The 24,412-nt window shown below is 44.6% G+C and overlaps 1 protein-coding gene across 5 annotated transcripts in view; it reads right to left on the bottom strand.

The window, feature by feature from the left end:
* Positions 1–130: 130 nt before the first annotated feature.
* The window catches only part of znf512b (zinc finger protein 512B), a 31,116-nt gene continuing 6,834 nt past the window's right edge, over positions 131–24,412 (bottom strand). For 2 of the 5 annotated variants that reach the window (XM_079740748.1, XM_079740749.1), the window contains exons 4-18: positions 15,416–15,495; positions 14,815–14,943; positions 14,232–14,407; positions 13,694–13,986; positions 13,505–13,582; positions 12,686–12,820; positions 11,704–11,831; positions 10,370–10,462; positions 7,828–7,926; positions 6,962–7,219; positions 5,605–5,931; positions 5,097–5,198; positions 4,681–4,743; positions 4,223–4,321; positions 131–3,952 (exon numbers count right to left, since the gene is read on the bottom strand). In XM_079740748.1, coding sequence (XP_079596874.1) covers positions 3,572–3,952; positions 4,223–4,321; positions 4,681–4,743; positions 5,097–5,198; positions 5,605–5,931; positions 6,962–7,219; positions 7,828–7,926; positions 10,370–10,462; positions 11,704–11,831; positions 12,686–12,820; positions 13,505–13,582; positions 13,694–13,986; positions 14,232–14,407; positions 14,815–14,943; positions 15,416–15,495 — 2,441 coding nt within the window. In that variant the 3' untranslated portion in view covers positions 131–3,571. Of the gene's footprint in view, positions 3,953–4,222; positions 4,322–4,680; positions 4,744–5,096; positions 5,199–5,604; positions 5,932–6,961; positions 7,220–7,827; positions 7,927–10,369; positions 10,463–11,703; positions 11,832–12,685; positions 12,821–13,504; positions 13,583–13,693; positions 13,987–14,231; positions 14,408–14,814; positions 14,944–15,415; positions 15,496–19,263; positions 19,366–24,412 lie in introns of those variants that run through there. The other 3 variants (XM_079740751.1, XM_079740750.1, XM_079740752.1) reach the window with 3 other exon arrangements.

Here is a 24,412-nt window from a genome sequence, read left to right as displayed (position 1 = left end):
TCTGATAAAGTTTAACAAAGTGAACACAAAATATTATATTATTATTATTTATTTATGTACATATCTATATATGGGCTAACCCTATTTTATTTTCAGCCAAGAATATGTAGAGCAAAAAACAAAACAGAAATTTAGTCAACAACATTTTATTAAGTAGTCGAGGGTTATTAATGCACATGAAATACAACATGTTTGGGGGAAATGTAAGCTTAGAATTAAAGGATGTGTGTTTTCACCTCAATGTTAGATACGACACAACCTAATTTCTTATATGGAAACCTTAAATACAAACAGAAGATCATTAGTTTCATTTCACCTGTAACCTACATACCAATGGCAGTTAGTCTACAACATTTCTTTAACTCATGTCTTTGAACTCAATATATATTTATATCCTAAATCAAACAATGTCTTACAATATGGGTGGATGCCATTTTCTACATTTAACATAGGCTGGCTTCTAAATGAGCTACGCTTGTTTAGAGTAAATGGGAAGGTTCTGACTCTAAGGGGATCTAAAATATGTAACCAGTGTTGGAACGATAACGTTGCTGACAAAGGGAAGACACTTGAGCCTGCAGTTTTCCCAGGTACAAAAGTCACACGACAGAGTCCAGGTAACTATGAAGCTCCAACAACACTCCTATTTCAAGCCTATTTCATGGGATAGTAAGTGCACTAAATACAGAAACAAACACGCATACATACCTCTTGTCCCATATTGAATTTAAGGAATTGTTGATGTGTTTTCATTGTGTATATGGAGACAAAATGCAAGTGATGTGTATCCCATAATTGAAAAAAAAAAGAACAATGTATGCCAACATATAGGCCTACATAGATGTTTGTGGACATATTTTTCTCAATAACTTTTTTTTCTTCAAATATATGTAAAAGCATTTTCAAAGCAAACAAACAGAAGCAGGAAAGTGAAAAAAAAGCCATACAATTGTTGAGAATACATACATCGATATCAAAATATCAGCAAGCCAACAAAACCAGCTAAATATGGTGTATTGCTGTATTCTCTAGACATGTTGCAGTTAGCTCATACTGCGGGATAAGTGTTTTCCCAATAATAGGAAGACAAATAGTAAAGGGTGTGACAAAATAGAAAATATCCACTGATAAAAGCAGTGCTAAACTATCATATTGCAACACCAAAGCTTGTTAGGTAAACATTTTCAATGTGACGTAGTCAATGAAACGAATAACAAGCAACTGATAAAATGATGTTTGTGCCACAGCTCAACCCTCCTGGAGGAAGTGCTACCATTTCCTCACATCCAGTCATTGTAAAGGTGCCAACTCGCTTGCTAGCACAGCTCGGTGTCCAAGTTATGGACAGTTCGATTAGGGTCAGAGGACCATCAGTGCTTCTCTTAACTTCTCTTCTCCAGTAGTCCAACCTGGATATATGGGGAACGCCCATCTTAGTACAGACAGACACATGCATAATTCCCCCCCTCCCCCTTCCTGAATAAACCCCATTGGTGGATTCAAGCTGGCGGTATTCAGTAAAAAATTGTTATGTTTCAATGTAAAGTCTATGGTGCCACCACCTGGTGATATCACCTGGGATATAGATACAAGTCTCCAACATAAATCATGTTGCTTATTGTTATAGTTGGATGCAATCCGATAATCATTTGTGATTATCGGTTTGTATTAAGATGACAATGTGGCAAGATGAACTAGTGGACTGCCTGAGCAGGACCAGATCTTTGCAGGAGTCCTTAAGGTAGAGTGGCAAGTAAAGCACCCATAATGCATCTCACTAGAAGGTTCTCAGCCCTCCCCTCTTCCCATAATGCTAACCGAATGCTACCTAGGTAATACACACAATATAAAATAGACTTATAACCTGTCAACAAGCTCTCATTTTTTAGTAAGCAAGCTATTATTTAATACGGACATACACAGTACACAACTGTGGATTCAAGTATCTGCTTCAAAGTTTTCGAGTCAAAATAGCATATTCAGATTGCACTCAATAGGCTTTATCGATAAATTAAATTCATTTAATAGAACTTAGATTTTTTACTATCAACTGTTAGAGATCAGTTATGGCTTCGTATGTATGGTCACGTTGGATCAGATAACAACTACAAATAGTTGAACAAGCCTCTCATTACCAATCCAAATAAATGTTTTAAACTCTAGTTTAGATTGATAAGCGTAAAACAGCCTTTCTTCTGCACCTTACAGCCACTGCGTTAGGTTGGATACTAGGAGTGCAAAAATACAAAAAAAGGAAGCGGGTGGGGTTAAGGGTTAAAGTGCAAGAAAATCGTTTTTACCAACAAGGAATTGATTTATAATATACATAATATTTGAATATTTCGCAAATCGTTCTTTTGTCTCATAAAATATTTTGAACCTCAACCACTCTACAAAAGATAATAGCAACTCTTTGATTTAAGCAAAAGGACTAGTAGCCAAGTATATTAAGCCGCACATAAAATGGTGGCATCGCATTTGATTGTGCTGCAATGGTGCAACAGGCCTTTCTCATGATTGCTTCTTCTATCTGTATTTCTATTCCCAACCACTCTTGGACCATAAACATACAATTAATATTAGGTATAGTTAGTCAAATAATATATTAATGTAATTTTAACATACTCTAATGCCGCAAGCCTTGCCGGGGGACGTCTTAAATGCTTTAGCTTCATCCACCAGAAACATGAAATGAAGCCCAAAACTCATGGTCATCACTGTAACGCCGTATACCGTTCACGTTGTGAGTTAAAATGTCATTCCAAACATGTAAGTCATTGAAGTGAAATAAAATCGGACAAACCGAAAAAGAAAGCATAGCAAAATAGGTAGATAAGATGATTAACAACTCACAACAGGCTTACATTTAACTTGACATTTGGTTGTTAGAAATCTTAAGAAATAAAAGCCAAAAGATAATTAATGGGAAAAAGCTCAAAGTAAAACAAGATCAATACAACATTGCACTGAGCACACACGCAAAATAATTCAGATTGCTTATGAGCTAATTTGACCTGTTGGCTTTGAAAAAGGATAGATGGCATCATTGCTTTGAGTATATAGATATATAAGTATAGATATTGTTTTATGTACACTACAGTATATCTGGACAAAGGGGAAAACACTATGAGTAAATGATCTCACCATGCTAATAGAATATCCTGTTAAAAATCTCTCAAACACAACAGCCTAAAGACCTGTAGATAGAATTACACTCACTTAATTTGGAACACTATTTTAGTAAAAAAAAGAGAGAAAGAAAAAACGATTCATGTAGAAATTAGTAATTTGTCATTGTTTACAATCAACATTGGTTGTGAGTAGAACAAATTAAACATGTCCCTTTGAATGGAGGCTGGAAATGGAATGGATAAACAAAAGAAAACACTATGGTTAAGTTTGTTTATACTATAGTAACTGTTTAAAACTAATTCTCAGTCCCTATGTAATGATTCACTCCTTGTTGATTGACCTAGTGATCTTCTCCGTGCCAAGTCCTTGTGGCATTCGCAGGGTCTTTAAAATTCCTGTTAAAGTATAAACGGTACGGCAATCCGCTTAAAAAGCAGTACTACTCTAAGGAAAGCCTTTTGGATTTACCCCGTTTGGTGGCGTAACCATTGGCTTGTCTGTTGTCCAGGGGACTCTCACTGTCCGTGGGGCTCGGTGTGTCAGTGAGGGTGTGTGTAACGTCCAGGGAAGGGCTCAGCATGGAGTTTGGAGTGGTACTACTCAGTGGCGTCGGAGGAGTCTCTGCCTCAGCCGGCTCGGCCACAGGAGGGCGCTCTTTGGGCTTGCGGCCTCTTTTCTTCCCCAGGGCGGTGCCGTTTTTCACCTCTGCTTTGACATCGTCGCTGTTCTCCAGCTGTTTAGCCTTGCTGCTGCTGTTGCTGCTGCTGCTGGTGCTGCTGCTGGTGCTGACCACATGGCTTGCTGCCGCACGGAACCAATTCTGAGGCCAAACCAAAACCAAACACATGGTTATGTGATGTTGAAGGAGTGTGAAGTAGCACGCGTTTAATAATAGACACAACATATCAACACTTTATCTTTCTTCCATATTTCACCGCCACTATGTCTGGAGGTGTTAGCAAAAGTCAACTGTGTTGAAATGTTTTACTAACACCTGAGCAATGTAATTTGGTATAGCATTGGATTGGGCTCAGGAACTAACTGCCTCCAACTGGAGAGTTAATAAACACAGCAAGAGTTGTGAGCGCACCTGTGAGTGTGTCTTGCTGATGTGGTATTTGACACCGCTCTCTGAGCTGAACTCCTTCTGACAGATTAGACAGGTGTACTTGCCCATTTCACCACCTCCCTGCAATATACAAACAGCCACCCCCCCCCCCCCCCCCCCACACACACACACACACACACACACATACATACACAAACAGAGACACACATATGCACACACACACACACACACACACACACACACACACACATTGATTCATCATAATTACATTTTGGCAATACAAAAATATGGTAATCTATACTTGAAATTGGTTTTCATCTGACAATCATCCATTGTCCAATCCTTGCCATTATTTTGTCCGTTGTCAGATATCAAATCGCTGTAAATGGACAACAATGGACTGCCATGGAAATGGAAAATGTATATATTGTAAGCATTTATTGTTGTGAAGACTGATAAGATATGTTGTATGTTCATACCTGGATGCAGTTTGCTAGATGGGCTTTGAGTCCTGACACACTGGAGTACACTGCTTCACAACTCTAATCCCCCCAAGAAAGAAGGTATCAATCAAGAAACAAACAACGATAAATCCCGAAACCCTTTCCTGAACCTTACTCATACATTTCTAGGTGCTTTCAATCAAAAGAACAAACAGTGATTTCAGATATAGGGCCTTCATTAAGAGTTAATAACACAGGCCCAAGCGGGCCTGCAGATAGACTGCTGAAATAAGGGTTTGAACCCAAAAGCTTTCGGCTCGGAGTCAAACACCCTAACAACTAACAAGGTAATCTATGAATTGAGTCAATTGTCCAAGCAGTTTAGGGTTCATGAATTGGCTAATTAATCTGTTGCTGAACATGCTGCGACAGTGAACACATCCGTTTCTTACTCCATTGCTGCAGCTGATGAAGCCCTTCTCCTTGACTTCATTCTTCCACGTCTCCAGCAGCTCAGAGCTGAAGTTAGGGAGGCCCGGGCGGGTGTAGTTTAGCTGAAGGAGCCGCAGAAAAAGGACAAAACATTAGTTTAAAGTGTCCGGGCGGTGCTGTGAATCAGAGAAGGAAAAGTTCAAGAGGAGAGTAAGAAAAAGCAGTGGGACGCGTCGGTTGACATCAAACACAAGGACGACTTGTATCAAATTTTTGGGTGTTGTGTTTGAATGTGCCGTCTTTCATGTCCAGACCGGCTTTGATGCGGTCCATCCGCCGTGTGTTGAGTGCGTCAGTGCGTGCTTGTGTTTCTGTGGTGCTTGTTTTGATGTTCAAACGGTGGCCAGGTGGCTGCTGGTCCTTTAAAAGCACTCCTCCAGCGGTCTGCACCGGCGGCCGGCGTCTATAATACCATGTGTGGGCGTCGTGGTTTGAGACATCTGCGGCGGCGGCGGCGGCCCCACTCACCCGCTTGCTGTCGGGCACCAGGTCGTCCTTGATGCGGCGCTTGGTGCCCCAGTCCCGGGCCAGCTCGTCCTCGGCGATCTCCTGCAGATGGAAGACCGCCACCTGGGCGGAGCGGCGCCGCACCCTGCCGCTGGGCGTCCGATCAAAGTCCTCCCCCAGGCTCTCGCTCGCCGCCACTTCTGCCCTGTCTGGCTCCGTCTCTCTGGCTCCTTCACCGTCCCTGCTCCCCCACTCCTCCTTGTGCCGGGCGGAGGCTGCTTTCTCCTGCCACTCCTTTTGCTCGGCCTGCTCCTTCCGGCCAGCGGGCGGGGTCTCTTCAGGGATCACCTGGAGGAGAGACGCACACACATAACGGTTGAGCTCATCCGCAGGGCTCCTCACGCCACATAGACATATAGTGCTTCTGGTTTTGCTGTTTTTCTGACATGAGCGTATTCTCGTAGATATTTGTTTCTCGTTAAAGATTTACGGTACTTTAATCGCTTTTTAAACAAGTAAACACCAGGATATGAAAAGTAAAATTTCGCCCCCTTGCTGGAAGAAATCCACATTATTCTCATAAATGCTAACAGACATAAAACATATTTTATTAGATGCTGGCAGTCTAAAATATCCATCATAAGTTGTTTCCCCCTCTCCCTCGTATAACACACAGCTGGCTCGCCTGTTTTGTCACTTTTGCATTGACACATTAAATCCAAGAATGATTGTGCCCAAGTTTCTTCCCACGCTCATTACCTGTTTCACTTGATAACATGTCATATTACAGCGGGGAGCCTGATAAGTGGTTAGTGCTCAGACTCCCAGACAAAAGTACCTGTGGGGATGCTCGAGTAAGATGTCTAAGCCCGGCCGATCTGCTCATTAATGTAAATCGCCTCGGATGAAAGTGCAATAACCGCAAATAGCACAAAATGTTTCACTTGATAAAATATTCAGATTGACGTAGTCATATTACAGACGTAAGATGAGGTCTGAATGGCGGTACAGAGGGCTTTTAAAGGTAGGGCAGTTTTTTCTTTAAGAAGCATGTTTTGTCCTATTTGCAGAAATCCTCTTTACATCCCCGACTGCACTCAATAAATCGAGTGCTCTGACAAAATAAAAATAAATCCAGTATCCGTGGCCGCTCATTGTGCATGACCCGAGTCATCGACAAGCTAGGCAGACCTTCTGCTTGAGAGAGTAGCTTTGGAGGGAGGCCTGAAGTGAGGGCTGGTATTTGTTCGGCTGGATACTTTCATAATCCAGCTCATTCTGGCTGGTTTCGCCAAACTGCATACCCTACCTTTAAGTATGTAGTACGAAACATGAAACTTTAATGCTGAAGACCGTGCGTCACAACGCTCCGTCTTACCCTCTCTTTGCCTGTGTTGTTGTTGGTGTCGGTGGTGCTGTCGTCGTGGTTGTTATCGTTGTTGTTATTGTGGCTGTCTGTAGCGGCGGCGGGTGGGTGTTCGGTGCGTATGTGGTAGTCCCTGCCGGCTTTGGAGCGGTAGGTCTTCCCACAGTGCTGGCACAGGAACACAGGCTTCTGGTCCTCCGAGAGGTCCCGCCCGCACCGCTTCTGGTGGTACTGGTAGCCCATCAGGCTGGAGAAGTGAGCCGAGCAGCCCTGTCGTGGTGTTATGGTGTGTGTGTGTGCGTGCGTGTGTGTGTGTGTGTGTATGTGTGTGTGTTAGTGTGTGTGTGTGTGTGTGCGTTTGTGTGTGTGCGTGTATTTGTGTGGGACAGAAATCAAGACGACAGATGAAAATACACTTTAGACAGGAATCTGGGTAAGTGGAGCACGGCATGGTTTTTAATGGAACACAACCGTCATCATATCTAGTCGACAGTTTTTTCTGCAGTCGTTGTTAAAATCCCAGACAAGCGGCATGCCGGCCGAGGAAAGGTGAGTGTTCCACTGCTGCCCACCCCTCTCTGTCTCTCTGCTTTCTCACACTGCGGTGTAATCGTAGAAAGCAGAGCGTTGATGTGGGTTTGGGCAAAAGGTTGAAAGGGAAATGGAAAGGGTGATGTGTGGAATGGAGGGAATGAGATGGGGGCAGGGGGAGGAGCTGAAGAAAGACTAGGCAAACGCTGGAATGATGGAAAAGGAAAAGAGAAGGAGTGAAAAAGCAGATTAATGGAAAAATGGGAGGGGAAATAGTGGACGAGTGCGTGATGGGAGGGTCGAGAAAGAGAGAGAGGGGGATTAGAGCAGGGATGAAGTGTGCATACCTCACTAGGACACTTGATTCGGCCCATCTGTTTGAGCACTCGCCGCAGCCTGTCTCTCTCCTCTTGCTCGTCCCTCGTCTGGCCTTCGCTCCCCGAGGGCTAGGAGAGGAGGACAAACACAGCGTCGCACACGCTAATTCCATTATCACGCACACCCCCTCCCTCCTGACTTAGAAAGAGAAAGGAACGGGGGTAAAATATAAGGCAAAGTGAGGGGCTCAATGTGTTTTCCATCACATGCAGCTCCCACCGAGCCCATGACCATTAAGTGGTTTCATGGAGAGGCAGTTACTCAAGGCATGTTTATGACAACTGTCAAACTCATGTTTTCACTGGGCTGTCGGTTAGGTGCCAAACCCCAGCCGAGAGCAGAACAGCAGATGGCAGGCACGGCTGCCAGGCAGAAGAAGAAAAGAGACAGAGAGTGAGCAGAGGAATGCAGGGAAGAACGGGGGAACGTTGCCTATCACTTCAGGTATTTTTATGTAATCTGTTATCGCACTGCACAGGATTTTTTTTTGATCCCCAAGTACTGTTGAGGTAAGATGGGAGCTTTAGCGGAATAAATCTGTAGTGAATAGGAAAAGGGTGTCATACTCTCTTGCCTTCAGGCAAGAGAACACACACACACCGACACACACAGACATTCGCTTCCCTGCTTTGATTTAGCTTGGCAGGTGAAAAACACATGGAACTGCATCGGCATGTACTTGTAATGCCTCCATCAGAGTAAAACAGGAGGCACACAGGGGAGAGACACAGACGCAATCACAGATAGTATATAAAATAGGGGGAGGTGGTAGTAAGGGAACAGTTGCTGTTATCAGCTATTCTGGTGCAGAGCCCAACTATACTCCAAAACACTATTGAAGTGCTCTTCGTAGTCTCACTAATCTGAATTTAGTTTGATATTCTAAACTAAGAAGGCAGACAAGGTCAAATTTGTGTGAGCGGGGGTGTTTCACTTTCTCCCACTTAATATTGGTTTCGACCAATCATTTGCTGGAGGCAGGGATCTGTAACACGTAATTTACTAACAGAGATCATAATCTCGGTCAGCACTGGTATAAATTTCCCCTTGGGAAGGCCAACTAAAACATCCTGTCCGGACACCAACGTACTTAGACAAAGTGTCTGTGAAGGTTTAAAATTACACAGTGTAAACTGACCATTGTAGAAATACACTTATTACCATCCGCCTTTGAAAGCTTCATCCACTCGTGCAAATGAGTTTCTCTTAGGTAGAAAATCTTTGTAGCGAAACGGGACGCAAGGCATAACCCCGCCCCGTTTCGTTTTTGATTTCCGTCCCAAGCTCTGTACCGTCTCCCCCCAGGAGTTATGCTATAACCTTTAGCACTGCTGGACCCCAGATAACACCTATGGATATCTGAACTGAATAACATCTTAGGGTGTATGGAGGGGTAAATGATGCTGCGGCTGAGGTCAAGCTGTTCAGAAATCAATGTTTTGAATTGGACATAGCTGTGGTAGCCTTGGCCCAGGGCCAGTGGTTCTCTCACTTCTTCCCCCCACCATCTCTTACCAACTCTACTCCGCTTTGCTTCCCTTCAATTGGTTAAATAAAGACTTAAGTCACAGTTAGTGAGTGCATCTCCCAGTCTCCTGCTGAAACTAAACAAGGCCAGAGGGTTTCTAGTACCGCTGGTCTGGACTGCTGCCAGTCATTCAGGTCATCGCACAACAGTATCCACACTTAAGACAAACGACTGTCCTTAAGAGTTATCACTTGGCCGACACAGACGGCTCAAATTATTGGCTCACTTCATGACGCATATGAACCCGATTGTGAATCAAACAATCATTTTTCAAATAAAAAGGAGAGCGAAACATACGAGAGTCGTGCGACGACATGGATAAATGTAGGAAAAGAAGCCCAACAAAGAAAGGGGGACGAGGACATACCTCGGGCCACTGGTTTTAGCGCACGTACGTTCATCAATCTTTCATGGCAGTTTTTTAAAAGGGCCTCTGTGAATTATTCAGACAACTTCATAGGAGTGCCACTCCTCCAATGTAAGCGTGTCATGATAATATCTAAATGAAGCTCGCTGCTGTCAGGAGTTAAGACAGCTGCCGAGCGTAATATGAGCGCGTCAGGGGGCCGTAACATCAATCCTCTGTTCAGCAGCGTGATGATCACCCCCCCCCCCCCCCCCCCACCCCATGAATTACCCCCAAAGAAAAGACCATTGTGATAAGTCAAGCACGAAGACAGGTGTGTTTGCACAGGAAAAACAACGGCCGACTGTGCAACAGTGTACAGTGCAGTGTTCACCACGACATCCGGCCTGGCCTGAAAGGTGAAACTGGTGACATGCTTACGTTTGGGTTTCTACACATGATACCAGCAGTGCAAGTCAAGCCTCCCACCCCGTGTTACAGCACTTAATTTGCTGTTTACTGACAGATGACAACTGTGGTCAGTGGGTCATTAGGCCAGTGGTGTTAAGCACAAGATCTATGTATGTGTGAGCGTGCGTGAGTGCATGTACGTGTGTGTGTGTGTGTGTGTGCATACCTTGGTACTGTGTTCAGCCATGGTGTGGTAGTTGAGGCCGGCTTTTGATCTAAACTGCTTGTGACACTGCTGGCACTTCAGGGCATCCTGGAGCTGTGAGGGGAAGAGGTGGAACAGAGGATCCAATGACACGACTGAGGGGGAAGCGAATGTGCTCAGACCGTGGGCTTCACCGGCGGTTACTCCATGTTGGCCCTGGCAATACAGCAACGCTGTGTAACCGGATAATGGATTTTACACAACAGGGAAAAATACAATTTAATACACTACGCACTTTGGTGATATGCGATGTTCTATGAATCTATACTGTTGTTCGGCGTAAAGCTTTACTTCACGTTATTGATGTGGGAACAGGTCCTTTTTTTTTTTGTCCCGTTCAGTGACCCAGTAGTAATGTAGTGATTTTTTCACTACTTAATGACTGACCTGTCACTTTAATAGAGTCACATCGGCTCCTGCGCCAAGGAGCCGATGTGACTCTATTAATTCAAATAAAAGACACATGCACGGTTTAAGTAGACAATCTTAGAAGCAGTGGAGAACATAAGGAAGACGGGTCCACAAACATAGGCCTATGTTTTGAGGAGTTTTTGTAAGATACATACAAAGCTTAAGATTGTCAAGAGAACAGGTCATTGTGTTGTAAAACCCCAACGATTATTTTTGGTGAATATTTGGAATATTACTTTCAAAGTCAAACAACTTGACAAACCGTTTTGGCGACCTCTCTATGCCTGAACCAGAAACATGAACCAATGCTGATTAGCGAGCTAGCTAGTAGCTTCTCGGCTGGCTGCCAAAAACATTGAAGAGCTTGTTGATGGATGTTGGACATCAACACACAGACATATTGCAACACGCGGCACACGCAGATTTGTCAAGTTGACAGATTGAACTTTTGTGGAGTATTTGAAGATTTGTGGTTGCACAGCAGTACTTTAATTTAATATAACTATAAGCATATTAATCCTATTTATGATTCCTTAAATGGAAGTGACTTCAAGTTCAGAATTCAGAAATCCAGTTGTGAATATTTTATGATGACATGTATAAATGATAAACTTCAACACCGAAAACCAGTGAGGGGCGGTTCAAGCCACCCAGAGAACATATAACCAATTCTGTCTCCACCTGACAAGCCAACATGTAAATCAGTGGCGCAAATATGATACACTATGACACCACTGTCATACCACACTGTTAAACTGTGGTGACTCCCCTGGTGAATGAACATGAGATTAACACATACGACTCATTACACAGCCTTCACTGTCCTCGCCTTGCGGCCCTACTTTTCCCTTAGCCTTGGCAGAGAGCTGTGACCTTACACTGACCTTCTGGCAGATCTCCATGTGTTTCTTCAGGCCAGCGACCGTCTTCCGGGTGACAATGGAGCAGTTGGGACACACCACCTCACCTCGCTCCGAGATAGAATGCTGCCATTGTGTGTCGTAAGGAGGCCCTGGAGAGGCACACATGAAGATCAACACTGTGTATTTTGGGGGGGGGCATTTTATGGCTCTTAGGTCTCTCCAGGAGATGACTCCACCAGAGACATGTGGGTGAGATCGTTCACAGGCGACTACGATATGGACTCTCTAGTCCCTTTATGATCTGCTCGGCTTCAATAAAAAAACACTTTAATGCTTTTAAAGCACGGGCCACCTCCTTCTGGAGGGTTGTCTGCCACATAGACGGAGCTATATTGCTCGACACTCCAGTTTGCCTGACACCCCGGTTTCCAAATAGCCCATGACAACGACTTGACAACCTGTCAATTGTCAATTATGTTGCCCTATGGCCTGTTGGTGTCACAAACACTGTTGCGGCGGAAAATCAAGATGGAAAACAGAGAGGAAAATAGAAATCACTGGAGCGTCCATAATGAATCTGACAGTGTTCAATGTTATGTGTTACTTCATGTGTCATTACAATTGGGTGTAGGTTTGTAAAAAGATTAAAGTCGCAATGTGTATCATTTCAAATAGCTTGTGGCTTAAAATGACATGGATTTATCTGTAGTCATGCCGGTTGATTGTAATTTCAATCACATCATTTAAATGAAAAATGCTGGGTGGCTCGTACCTCTCTTTGTTTACAAGAATCTGACTTAAAACCCTCCCAATCTTGCCACCCAACCAGCCAAACTACGCTAGTTTGCGTCACACAGTTGCAAAGCCAATCAGAGTGCAAAGTACAGTGATTGTTATTGACGTTATTTCGTTAAGTCCCCTTGGGACTAACTGGGAGGGTCTTAATTGTACACATAGAAACTGTAAATCTTTTGTTCATAAAGAAATGCAGGATATGTTTTACCAGAAGCAGCTGAAGCCGGGTCTTTCTTGGTGGGCTGACTGTGATTGGGTCTTCTCTGGGGTTCCTCACTGAAGCCACTCCCTTCTGGTCTCTTCCCCCGGCCTGCCTTCAGCTTCTCCTCCACCTTGGTCATACCTACACACACACACACACACACACACACACACACACACACACACACACACACACACACACACACACACACACACACACACACACACACACACACACACACACACACACACACACACACACACACACATCCACAAAAAAACACGTACACACACATACACAGGAAAGTGACCAAAGAGGGATGAGTTCAGATATTAATAATAAGTGAAAACAACATTGAAGAAATTAACAAAAGCAACAGATAAAGTTGCACTGGGTTGAAGTTTTTCTGACATGGATAAATAAAGAGCGAGAGATGGAGGTAGGGAGAGAGGAGGATGGAGAGGGAGAGAGAGAGAGAGATTTGAGGCCATAAGTGCAGGACTCAAAACGTTTTTAATGATGCTGACATAGAGAGAGACAGAGGCAGAGAAGGGTGCACAGTGATTCACTCATCCATTAAGCAGCATATGAATCCCCTCAGAAGTTGGCATATGAAAAGGCAGAGCCACTGGTGAGAGATTCATCATAAAAAGACTATTATTTTTACTACTAGTAAACTCCTTTCGCTTCTCAATATATTCAGCAGTCCATTAATTATAGAAGAGAACCCTGATGGGGCCCATTGTATCAAAGACCCACAAAGGTGCATCAAATTGCACCAATTTGTCCTTTGTTTGTCCAAACCCATTTGTACACTTGACTTGCCTTTCAGGCCAAACGTTCCCGAGATGGAGGGCTGCTCGCCGGTGAACTTCTTGGGTGTTTTCTGTTTCCGTCCTGGCTCGAAAGGAGAACAAAGAGCAAGGGATGGTCAAACACACACCGTGGCACCGCGACGACCCGCAGTCCACACAGCTTGGGGGTCCGGCAGCGGAGCGTGCTTCATTATCTTACTATGCTTCATCCGCTCGGGGTCTTCGTCCAGGAAGGGGGGCGGCAGGCTGCCTCCCTCGCTCTCGCTGCCCCCGTTGTCGGACGAGGTGCTCGGGGAGCGCTCAGACTGGTGGGACTGGGGCTGGAGCACCGGCTGGGGCGTGTGGACGACCGGCAGGGGGGCCTGGCTGTGGACGTGGGGCTTCCGCTCGCCTCGGTGTGGGGGCAACTCGCCGTTGTGAGAGGGCGTGGACGCTTCGTGGGTCTTTTTCACTTTGAAGAACACCGGGGAGGGTGGGCTGTTCTCCATGGGCCTGGATGTCATCCGACACAGGGAGGAATGTAGAAATCATTAGAGATGTGCATGAGGGACGGTTAGTGTAGAGGCAAGGGTGTTCGACTCCCAGACGATTGGTACTGGGTTTGATGCCCAATGTCTGTAGTCTAACTGTGGGCAGCCTTGGGCAAGATGTCTAAGCCCCTACCTGGTCGTTAATGATTTAATTCTGGGTATTCGCTCTAAGGTGTGGTTTCAATGACATATTTACATCAGGATTACCTCTTCTTGGCATTGGCCTTGAAAGGGGTCTTCTGTAGCTTGGGCTGCTCCCCCTTGGGCTCCACGCTCACCCTGTCGGGGTGGTTCCACAGCGTGTGCTTCTGCAGGCGCACCTTTGTGGCAAACACTGCCTCGCAATAGGGACAGCTGTGGCTCATCTTCTCTGATAGAGGGGCCTGGTGCACACACACAAAGAGAAGAGAGAGAGAGAGAGAGAGAGAGAGAGAGAGAGAGAGAGAGAGAGAGAGAGAGAGAGAGAGAGAGAGAGCGAGAAAAGAGAGAGAGAGAGAGAGTCCAAGACAGAGAGAAAGAGACAGACCAAGACCAAGAGAGAAAGAGAAAGAGCAAGAGAAAGAGAAAGAGAAGGAAAAACAGTAACATCAATCCCTTCACCCTTTCTGAAATACTCTTACTGTAGAAAATAGCAAGTCATATCAAAGTCACATACAGACTTTTTTTACTACTGCATGTCAATTAGCACAACATTTGTAGTTTCAGCTTTACTTCCCCGAAAGCAACATAAAACTATGAATGGACTTCACGCTTCTTCCAGGGTTGGGCATAATCGGGCTCTGTGACTCACCCCCTGGCAGCGCTGGTAGTGGTACTTGACGCCATAGATGCTGGGAAACTCTAACCAGCAGCCCGAGCACGGACACTTTACCCTGGAGCGACGCTTAAACTCTTCCTTCCACTGTACTATCATATGGGCCTGCTCCGGGAAGGAACAGAGACAGGAATGTACCTGTAGTTGACCGCTGTACCGCAGGCACACACAATCTGCCCTGAAGATACAGTCAAAATGCCTGTGGCATGCTCTTAAAGGCAAGTAAAAGTAGCCGCTAGTTGCAGTCGATGAGTATATTTGGCATGATATGAGATGTATGAGATATATGAGAATAATTGATTTTTAAAATCATCTTGAGAAAATATTTTTGGAATGCTTTTTGTCTTTAACTATGGAGTTGTATTGATATTTCTCAAGTGTTTGTAGCTTTCAGAAATCTGATCCTTTAACTCCAGTAGGGTTGATGATAACAATAAAAAGTCAATACTCAATACGTATCGTAAATTGTACGATTGCCAATCGTACAATTTCTTTCTAGTCGGTATTTCACGTTATCTACAAAACATCAATGTACAATATTCCTGAATTCAAGTCCAGGAAAAGGAGACATACTCACAGGGATACTCCTGAGTTCCTGAACGTCCACTTTAGGACGACCTTTCCTCTTCCCCTCGAATGACTCACCACACAAAGTACCTGGGAAGGGGAGAGAGAGAGAGAGAGCGAGAGAGTGAGAGAGAAAGAAAGAGAGAGAGAGATAATTAGTCAAGAATACCGTCATCAATTAATTATAACGGAGAAAGATTCATCACTAAAGCAACGACTGCGTCAAACCGGGTGCCCTAGAGAAAAGCACCTTGAATACCACTGGAAAAACAAATCTCTACCTTCATATTCAGCCTACCTTCATATTTCATTCAATGATCCGTGGTCTTTTTAAACTACAGCCTCACGACCAAGAACAAAGAGCTGAAGGTGCCCACGATGCTAGCGTTTCAACAGGGACACCTCATTACAGGACACAGATGTGGAACAAGTGAGAGACCGGGTGCATATTAGTGAATAGTGAGTCGTGTCAGGGAACCGGCTTAGCGCTGGAGTATGAAATGGAAAAAAAGAGGGGGAGAGGGGAGTGAAAAGGAGAAAGAGAGCGATTGAGAGTAGATACAGTGGTGTGCTGAGCCAGATAGATCAGCTATAAATCAAACGGTGCCGGGTTGAACCTCTGACACAGCGCAGAGGACGCACTGCCTCCATCTGCCTCTATCGCTCTCCGTCCATCTATCTATCTCATTTGTGGCCTTGTGTTTCCCTCGCCACAGCCTATGCCTTCAATCACCCTTTGTATTTCTCGTTTCCCTACTTCCCTGTTCTCGTCCAACTGCTCTGTGTAAGGAAATACGTTGATGTGTGTGTGTGTGTGTGTGTGTGTGTGTGTGTATGTGCGTGTGTGTGTCTGTGTGTGTGTGTGTGTGTGTGTGTGTGTGCGCAGACACACTCACACACACACACACACAGACACACACAATCACCCCGCCGCCTATAAGGACTGGCAGCCCGCTGGCTCATTACCGTTCTCTTCTCCGCTGCAATTAGACCTCTGCACTATCAGCCCTCTGCTCCACTTATTATCTACCCTGCTACCGGGAGGAGAAGAAGACCGAGAGCTTTGGGAGGAGGGAGGAGGGAGGAGAGAGAGAGCGTGTGGGAGGGAAGAGGAGAGGGAGAGAGAGAGAGAGAGAGAGCGAGAGACGAGGAGGGGAGGAGGAGGAGGCTGACAAAAGCGAAGAAAGGAGATGAAGCCGAGTGTGGAAGCTGAGTGAGGCAAATGTAGAGGTGGATAGCTTGGCTGTGTGACCAAGCAGTATTCTGAATGGGCGATGCCGCAGGTTAGAACAGCTACCGCAATACTCATAATGTGGATAATGTTACATGTGATGTATATTTTTTTAACAACCCTCGCTTTAGTATGACATCAGCAGCAGCAGCTTTTGGGGAGAAAATGGGAAAGACATTTAGACAATGTAAGACTATTAGATCTACAACGTCTCAACCGGAGCTATGTGAACAACCTAAAAGAAGACATTGAGAAGATTTCTATTGAAGTGTAAAACAGCATTGGCCTCCCAGTGAATTTCCCACGTGCTTTACAATGGCTGGAACATTTTTCAACATGTTAACTCCCACATACTCTTTGATAGACAGGAAAACACAGTGTTGTTTACTGGGGGGCCGATGACAGTGGGCCTAAATCTAGATCACAGCACTGTGCGATCCAGCGAGGATTATGAAAAGGTTAAAGGGTTTTCCATCAAATAAATGAATAGATTTTGTGTTAGCATGGGCTCTTAGAAGAGGAAAAAAAGGGAAAATGGTTTGTGTTGGCTAAGGGATTTCATCTAGTGACAGAACATCGCCCTGTGGACACATCCACAATCTAACATGTTCACAACTGACCAGTTCCCCTGATTCCTTTGCACTTTTTTAAACACCAAAGCTCCTCTCACTCTCCCTTCTCTTTTTTGATTTTTATTTCTTTATAAAGCCAGAGCTGTGTCGGTTTTAATTGTTGTCAATAGTTGGTTTGCTCATTAAATCTGTCAGTCATGTGTGTGATGTTTTTATTTTGCACTTAAGTAAGGCCTTAGTAGAGTTTAAAGAAGAGAAGAAGACATGGAAAAACAGAGTAACAATGTGTTTGAGGGCGATTCGGAGCACATATGCTGATATATAAGCACAATAGAAATCGCTGAGATGTGTGTGTGTGTGTGTGTGTGTGTGTGTGTGTGTGGATGTGTGCGTGTGCATGTGTGCGTGCGATGTGCGGTATAGAGATATGAGCGCATTAATATTCTCCGGGGCGACTAGAGTGTTTCTATATTAGCTGTCTGGGCAGCAGCTGGAGAGGTGATACAGCCGACGACTCAGCTCTTGTGCCCGGGAGGAAATTGAGCATGTATTCTAATTCCTGTCTTGGAAAATAAAAGGTCTTGTGAAAAAAAAAGTATAATTAATTAATTCTGCTCTAGGGGAAGATACAGTACTGTTGCTATGGAAATGGGCTTGAGTTGACTTAGTTACTGCTATCAGAGGTCCGTCTTTTATGTGCACAACAATTAGGCAGTCGGGAATAACGCACACACACACACACACAAATACGCGTGCACACAAACAAGCGCACACCGGCTCAGGTGAGGATACAAACTGCCCTGTGTGCTACTTCTTTAGGTTGCTATACAAAAATAACGCAAACGCTGGATTATGTTTAACTGATAAACGTTTGCCGTTTGTTCAAAAAAGGTTTGCTTCGTGTGGCACAGCAGCAAGATACCAGTGCCATGTGAGCCGCACTGTTCCTCCGAAAACAAAGCAAGCTTATTGTATCTTGTCTAAATCCCCCCCCCCCCCCCCACTCCCCTTCTCTTGCACACGGCCTGGCAGATAATACAGCTGTTTGACCGGTATCACATTATGGCTGCCTACCAGCTGTCTGCAACTGTTGCTCGACACCGAGAACACTGAAGAGAGGGTGGAGGGAGAGGGTTGGAAAAACGTGGAGAAAAGTAGAAAGATCTGGCCAGAAAAGGAGGGAGAGCGAATAGTGGAAAGTAGAAGAGAAAGGGAAGAACGGGATGGAAAAGAGAAAAGAATAGAGGGAGAGAGATTTTAGCTGAGCTGCTAATGATCTCAGATAACCTCAGAGCTCCAACTGCTCCCCAAGAGTGCACGTGTACACCCACGCACACACACACACACACACACACACACACACACACACACACACACACACACACACACACACAAACATACTTGTGAGAACAGAGAACAAGTCGTTTGTTTTCCTTGACAAACACACACAGGAGCCTTTGTCTCCATCTCCAACATAGCAGACACACACAAACACACACAAACACACACACACACACACACACACACACACACACACACACACACACACACATACAGTCACACACACAAACACACACACACACACACACGATATAGGCACCATCAAACAATTCCATGTAAATATAGCACTGAGTCACAACTTCCTCAAACACAAAATACAATGTCTGGAGAAAGCAGCACGTCGGCGCAGCAACCGCCAAATCTGATTGTAAAAAGCAAATCAGAGTGTGCAAAGGGCAGGGGGATCTCCTGGGCAAGCTTTCCTACAGACTTGCCACGTCTAAAATCACTCTACCTCTCGCCCGTCTCTATTCTCCTGTCAAACACGTCTCCAATCCCCTACCTCGCCTCCACTATCGCAATCTCTTTGAGGGAGCTTTAGCAGCAGGCATCTCCACACTTTTTTAATGCTCGCACCTTTTCACCCTGTTCTCCCCTCTCTCTTTTCTACGGTCACACACACACACACACACACACACACACACACACACAAACAAACCAAAAAACAGATACCTGTCGGTAGACATACAGAGGTCTATCCCATAATATACATACCAGTCTTTGAAGACGTCCCCATAATCCGCTCGTAGTCGGGTGTGGGACCAGACAGTTAGTGAGCAGCAGAGACGACTGACAGAACACTGCTGCTACCCAGACACTGGCTCACTGAAGGAAAAACACACTTTCTATTTCTGTCTCAGAGTATCTCTCCCTCCCTCTCCCCCCTCTCTCTCCTTCATTCTCACACAGGCTTTCTCTATTTGAATATCTGTTCATCGCTCTGTATACAATTCACTGCACTGATGTGCACCTGCACACAAACATATTTATTCCACTCTCATACAATTCTTGCCTTCCTAAAAATGGGACAGGTGGCTCCCATAACATAAACATATTTCAATGCACTCTTAATTTCAATCCTCCCCCTAAATTGTGGCAAACAGAGAACCAAGTATCTGGTGGCACTTTAATTTTCACTCACGTTATTTAAAGGTGTACGGAGCAAATTTAAATAAGCATCGTGATGGAAGCTTGAATGCTCTTCATGGTTCCAGTGCAGAGTGAGCTAGCAACCCTTGCAGAACAAGCTACCAGCCCTAGCAGAACGGGCTAACAGCCATAGCAGAACATGCTAGCAGCCCTAGCAGAACGGGCTAGCAGCCATAGCAAAACAAGCTAGCAGCCCTAGGAGAATGAGCTAGCAGCCGTAGCAGAACAAACTAGCAGCCATAGCAGAACATGCTAGCAAGGATAGCAGAACTAGCTAGCAATCCCAGGAGAATAAGCTAGCAATCCTAGCAGACGAGCTAGCTGCCATAGCAGAATAAGCTAGCAATCCTGGCAGACAGCGAGCAGCCCTAGCAAAACGAACTAGCTTCCCGAGTAGAGCGAGCTAGCTTCCCCATTAGAATGAGCTAGCAACCCTAGCTGAACATGAGTGTTTACATCTCACAGTGTGAACAAGTTATTCACCTTCCAATCTACAACTAATATAAACTGTAAGTGAGTGCTCATCGCCAAACCATGGTGGTAGTTAGCAGATAAATATCTTTGTGTATCGATAAAGAAGGCAAAGGGGGCGCTTCTTAATGTGTGAGCACCATACATCAAGAATGATTTAACATTGATTGATTAGGCAACATTTGTACGCAGCTATATAATCAATAAGACCCAAGTTTGAATAATCATGTTCATAACAATTTACTTTTACACTTTAAGTGTCCTGATATTGCTCTGTTTATTATTGTTGCTTTATTTTAAATATTTAGCAGAGTTTCTTCTAGACCCTTCCAATTAGTTTTCACTACAGGTAGTGGTAAGGGTTTATACATGTCTTTGAAATGGACTACAAGGGCAGAAGGAAAGGATGCAAAGCCCATTAGTCAAATCAGGCCTACTCTTGATTTGTAAAAGTAAACAAAAAAGTCTGGGCCTATTTTTGCCCTCAATGATTGAAGTTATTGGTTGTAATTTAGCTATGTTTATTTTCAGTTACAATTGTTTTAAAGGTCCCATGACATGCCACCAGGTGTGGGCTGATTAGCCGATACAAGACATTTTGGAAATCTGTCCCTTATGACATCACAGGTGGGCGTGTCCACCTAGATGTGTGCTGGATAGATCAGTCTACCAGCCTACCCAGTGGACTGTAGCAAACGTTGCTCATCTATCCGTCACACATCTAGGTGGACACGCTCACCTGTGATGTCATTAGGGACAGATTTCCAAAACGGCTTGTAACGGCTAATCAGCCCACACCTGGAAGCATGTCATGGGACCTTTAAGAAAAGACTCAAGACCAAAAGTGATGCCATTTAAAATGCATCATGCTCTGAATCATTCACCCTTTCCACAATATCAAACAGAACGGTCAGAGTAACAAACTAGTAAAAGAACAAGAACATTATTTCAAACAACCTGATCTATAGGCATGGTGCCTTGCAAGGAAAGTCGCATAGCAGCACCAACGTGAACTTGACACTTGTCGTGGCGTTTGGTTGCCCTATCAAGATTTTTCACCGGCCGTCAGTACTTTCGGGGAAATGAATGGGAGTCAAAGGAGGCTGAGGGAGGACCTTCCTCCCTGAAGTAATTGTCAATAGGCGATAGGGGGTGCGAATGTCCCTTTACCCAGGGAGACGAACATTATATATTCAAAGGCATTAAAGTAGTCATATTTAAGGGCATTCATTCATTACAATAGTCTGGGCAATCTACATTTTTTATTCTCAACAATGTTAGGGAGGATCTTCCTCCCTCTCCTCAATGGAGAAGCCTCCACTGATATATATATATATATATATATATATATATATTTGCACTTCTTACAACACACCATGCTCACCTAGCAGAAGAACCAAAAAATACATACATACATACGCATCTCATCTATCATAGCAGCCGTAAGCATATGGTTGGTGCAAGTACTTTGTTCTCTCTAGAGCAGGCTACCACAGAGAACCGAATATGTGCATGCTTCTACTTAACTGCGTTAACTCACTACATGAATTACCGAATTGCATAAACTGTGGGATGATTTATATGCCCATTTTCGTCTGAGACAGGGGTCCTGTGAGTCAAATATAACAGTGCACTGTCCTGGGGGCCAAGGCTTCACCGCTCTCAGGAAAAGTATTCTAGCATCGGTGGTTGCCAAGCAGCGTGTTTAAGTAGACCCCATTCGCTACAAGTGACTATGTTTATGCTAGGCTTTAAGACTTTAGCCTAGTTATAACATTATAATTATATTGTTTCCACAAAAGGATAGCCTAGATATTTGGAAAAGTACTCTGTACTATTGAAATCATTCCTTGCAAATAGCCTTCAAATTTATCATCATGGGTATCACCTAAAAAATAGCCTCTTGGCGTACTAAAAACAGAATTCTCTCCTTGTTTATAATAAAGGCTTAAACAGGCGCCCAGGGCAGCTTTGGGTAAAGAATATCCATACCACCTCATGTCAGAGTATCTGTTTACAAGCCTCCCTAAATGCCCCTTGAAACTGCTTAATCGACACAAAAGGCCAGAGCACCAAGGTCCCTCCTGCATGATCTGGTGACTAACAATACTGCCACAGCCCCTTCAGACGCACATCGATTTCCCACCCTGCAACTCCGGCCACATGCTTCATACTATCGGAAACCTGATCTATCGCCTGGTGCCCAGTTGGCCCACAGCCAGTGCTATGTTTGCGGTCCCCCAATCACAACAGCTTTCGGTGAATGGCCACATATGTGACGGTCTGTGTGGCTGCCTGGGCAACTCATAGGCAAGCGGATAAAACACATCAATCCTAGCTAACGGGTGACGTTGTTCACGCTGCTGGACATGTTCCTGCCACTATACGGGCGGCTCACAGTGCGTCGCCGTTGCTCGCTGCCAGTGTAATCAAGGAGAAGTGCTCCACTGAGCCCGGTTGTCACATACGCCATAAGCTCTTCTATTTTTATGCAAGTGGTCTATTTTCACATGCAAAAGTGCTCCCATTGGCACAACACAATTCATTATATAGCGTGTAGATTGATCCAATGTACAACTATTAAATTTGTCTAAGCCTAGTTTATTTATATTCAGTATTAAGTAGACCGTTTAAGTTTACCATTGGTATTTTCCCTTTGTTTAAAAATGATACGGGGACACGGGATAACGGACACATGTCGTTCCTGTCAACACATAACCCCACCGATTTGTCCTCTGTCTTGTAGGGTGGTACTGTACAGGCAACAGCTATGGTGTTGGCAGAGCACAAACAAAAGCAGCACAGTACTATCCACAAACCAACATGGAGAGAGCAGCTGCCCTTTGGAACTGAAACTACGATCAACGAGAGGGAATGACGATTTTCCTTTGTGCCAGGATGTCATTTGAAACCTTATGCTGGTGTAATGAGACATTTGCAGTCTGTCCTTAAAAAATAACCTTAAAAAGGTTAATTGGATGCAATCATTGCTGTTGTTTTCTCCCATGCGTTGGGACAGAATCTGAAAAATTCTAAAAGAGGGCCTCATGAAAGCTATAGAAAAAAAGTATCATTAAATTTGAATTTCTGCATGTGGGTTTGTCTGAATACTGAAAAACAGGCCTCTTTATATAAGGGATTAAAAAAATGTGCCAACAAGACACATGTTCCATGTGGTCACAGTGCACATGAGGGACAGGCAGACAATACCCCGCCCCCAGACTGTCAACAGTGGCTCACCAATACACACCATTCTATTTTCCACATACCTACTAAATAAACGACTAACTCCTCTTTGACACCAGGACGCAGCCACATGGTTTGAGAAACCCGCCACAATTCAATTTCCCTTCCAAAGCAAACATTCCCTGGATGTGCCGTCAATTATAGATTTTGGCATTTCCCCGTGCTGGGGCACGAAGGCGGAGAGGAGCTGAAGGATGTCGGACGTTGCAGCGGGGAGGGTGGTATGAAAGGTGGCAGTAAAAGGGACTTTAAGGGCGCACTGAATCACTGCTGCTAATAATACAGCACAATGCTTGAGACGGGAGAGGGAAACAGTGGCAGCGGCACCCGAAGACAAACAGAGTGAGATGGAATGATGGGATCAGAGCGAGGTGACAGTTATGTGTTGAGACAGAGCTGAGGGATAGAGGGAACCGGGTGAAGAAATGGAGAGAGAACCGGATAGAGGAACAGAGAGAGAGAGAGAGAGTTTCCAGCACATAAAAACTCAGTCAGAGATAAGGCCTGCAATGGGAAGAACGTCTACTGTGAATCAGTAGACATTTGATAGCTTTGTCAATATCTGACAACGAGCAGAATCATTTTTGACCACACATAACCACATACTCGCAAAGCCCAAGAAAATCTAAAACTAGCAAGGTTTGCAGCTATACTTTACCATACGCATGTAACCCTCTAGACTTCATTCTGACAGGCACAGGATCTGCTTTGCCCTTGTGCCAGACTGACAAACAAACCGGGTCTCCTGAGGAATGTGTATGCTATAGCCGTGCATCTCTGACCCCCCACAGGTACACTGGTATGCTGACTAGCTCATCAATACTTTAGGTTTTGTATTACTGCTCGTGGACGGACGACTATTCATCGTTGTCCCAATACTTTTATGGGCTGCTAGAGGGTGGCTGGAGGAATGATGCTGGGGCCCAATTAATGAATAAATAAATGATAAGAGAGAGTGAGGGACGGACAGACAGCCAAGAAGAATAGAAAGGGAGAA

This window comes from Pollachius pollachius, assembly GCF_949987615.1.
Source record: "Pollachius pollachius genome assembly, chromosome: 8".
Lineage (NCBI taxonomy): Eukaryota > Metazoa > Chordata > Actinopteri > Gadiformes > Gadidae > Pollachius > Pollachius pollachius.
This window is presented reverse-complemented; position numbering and strand designations above follow the sequence as displayed.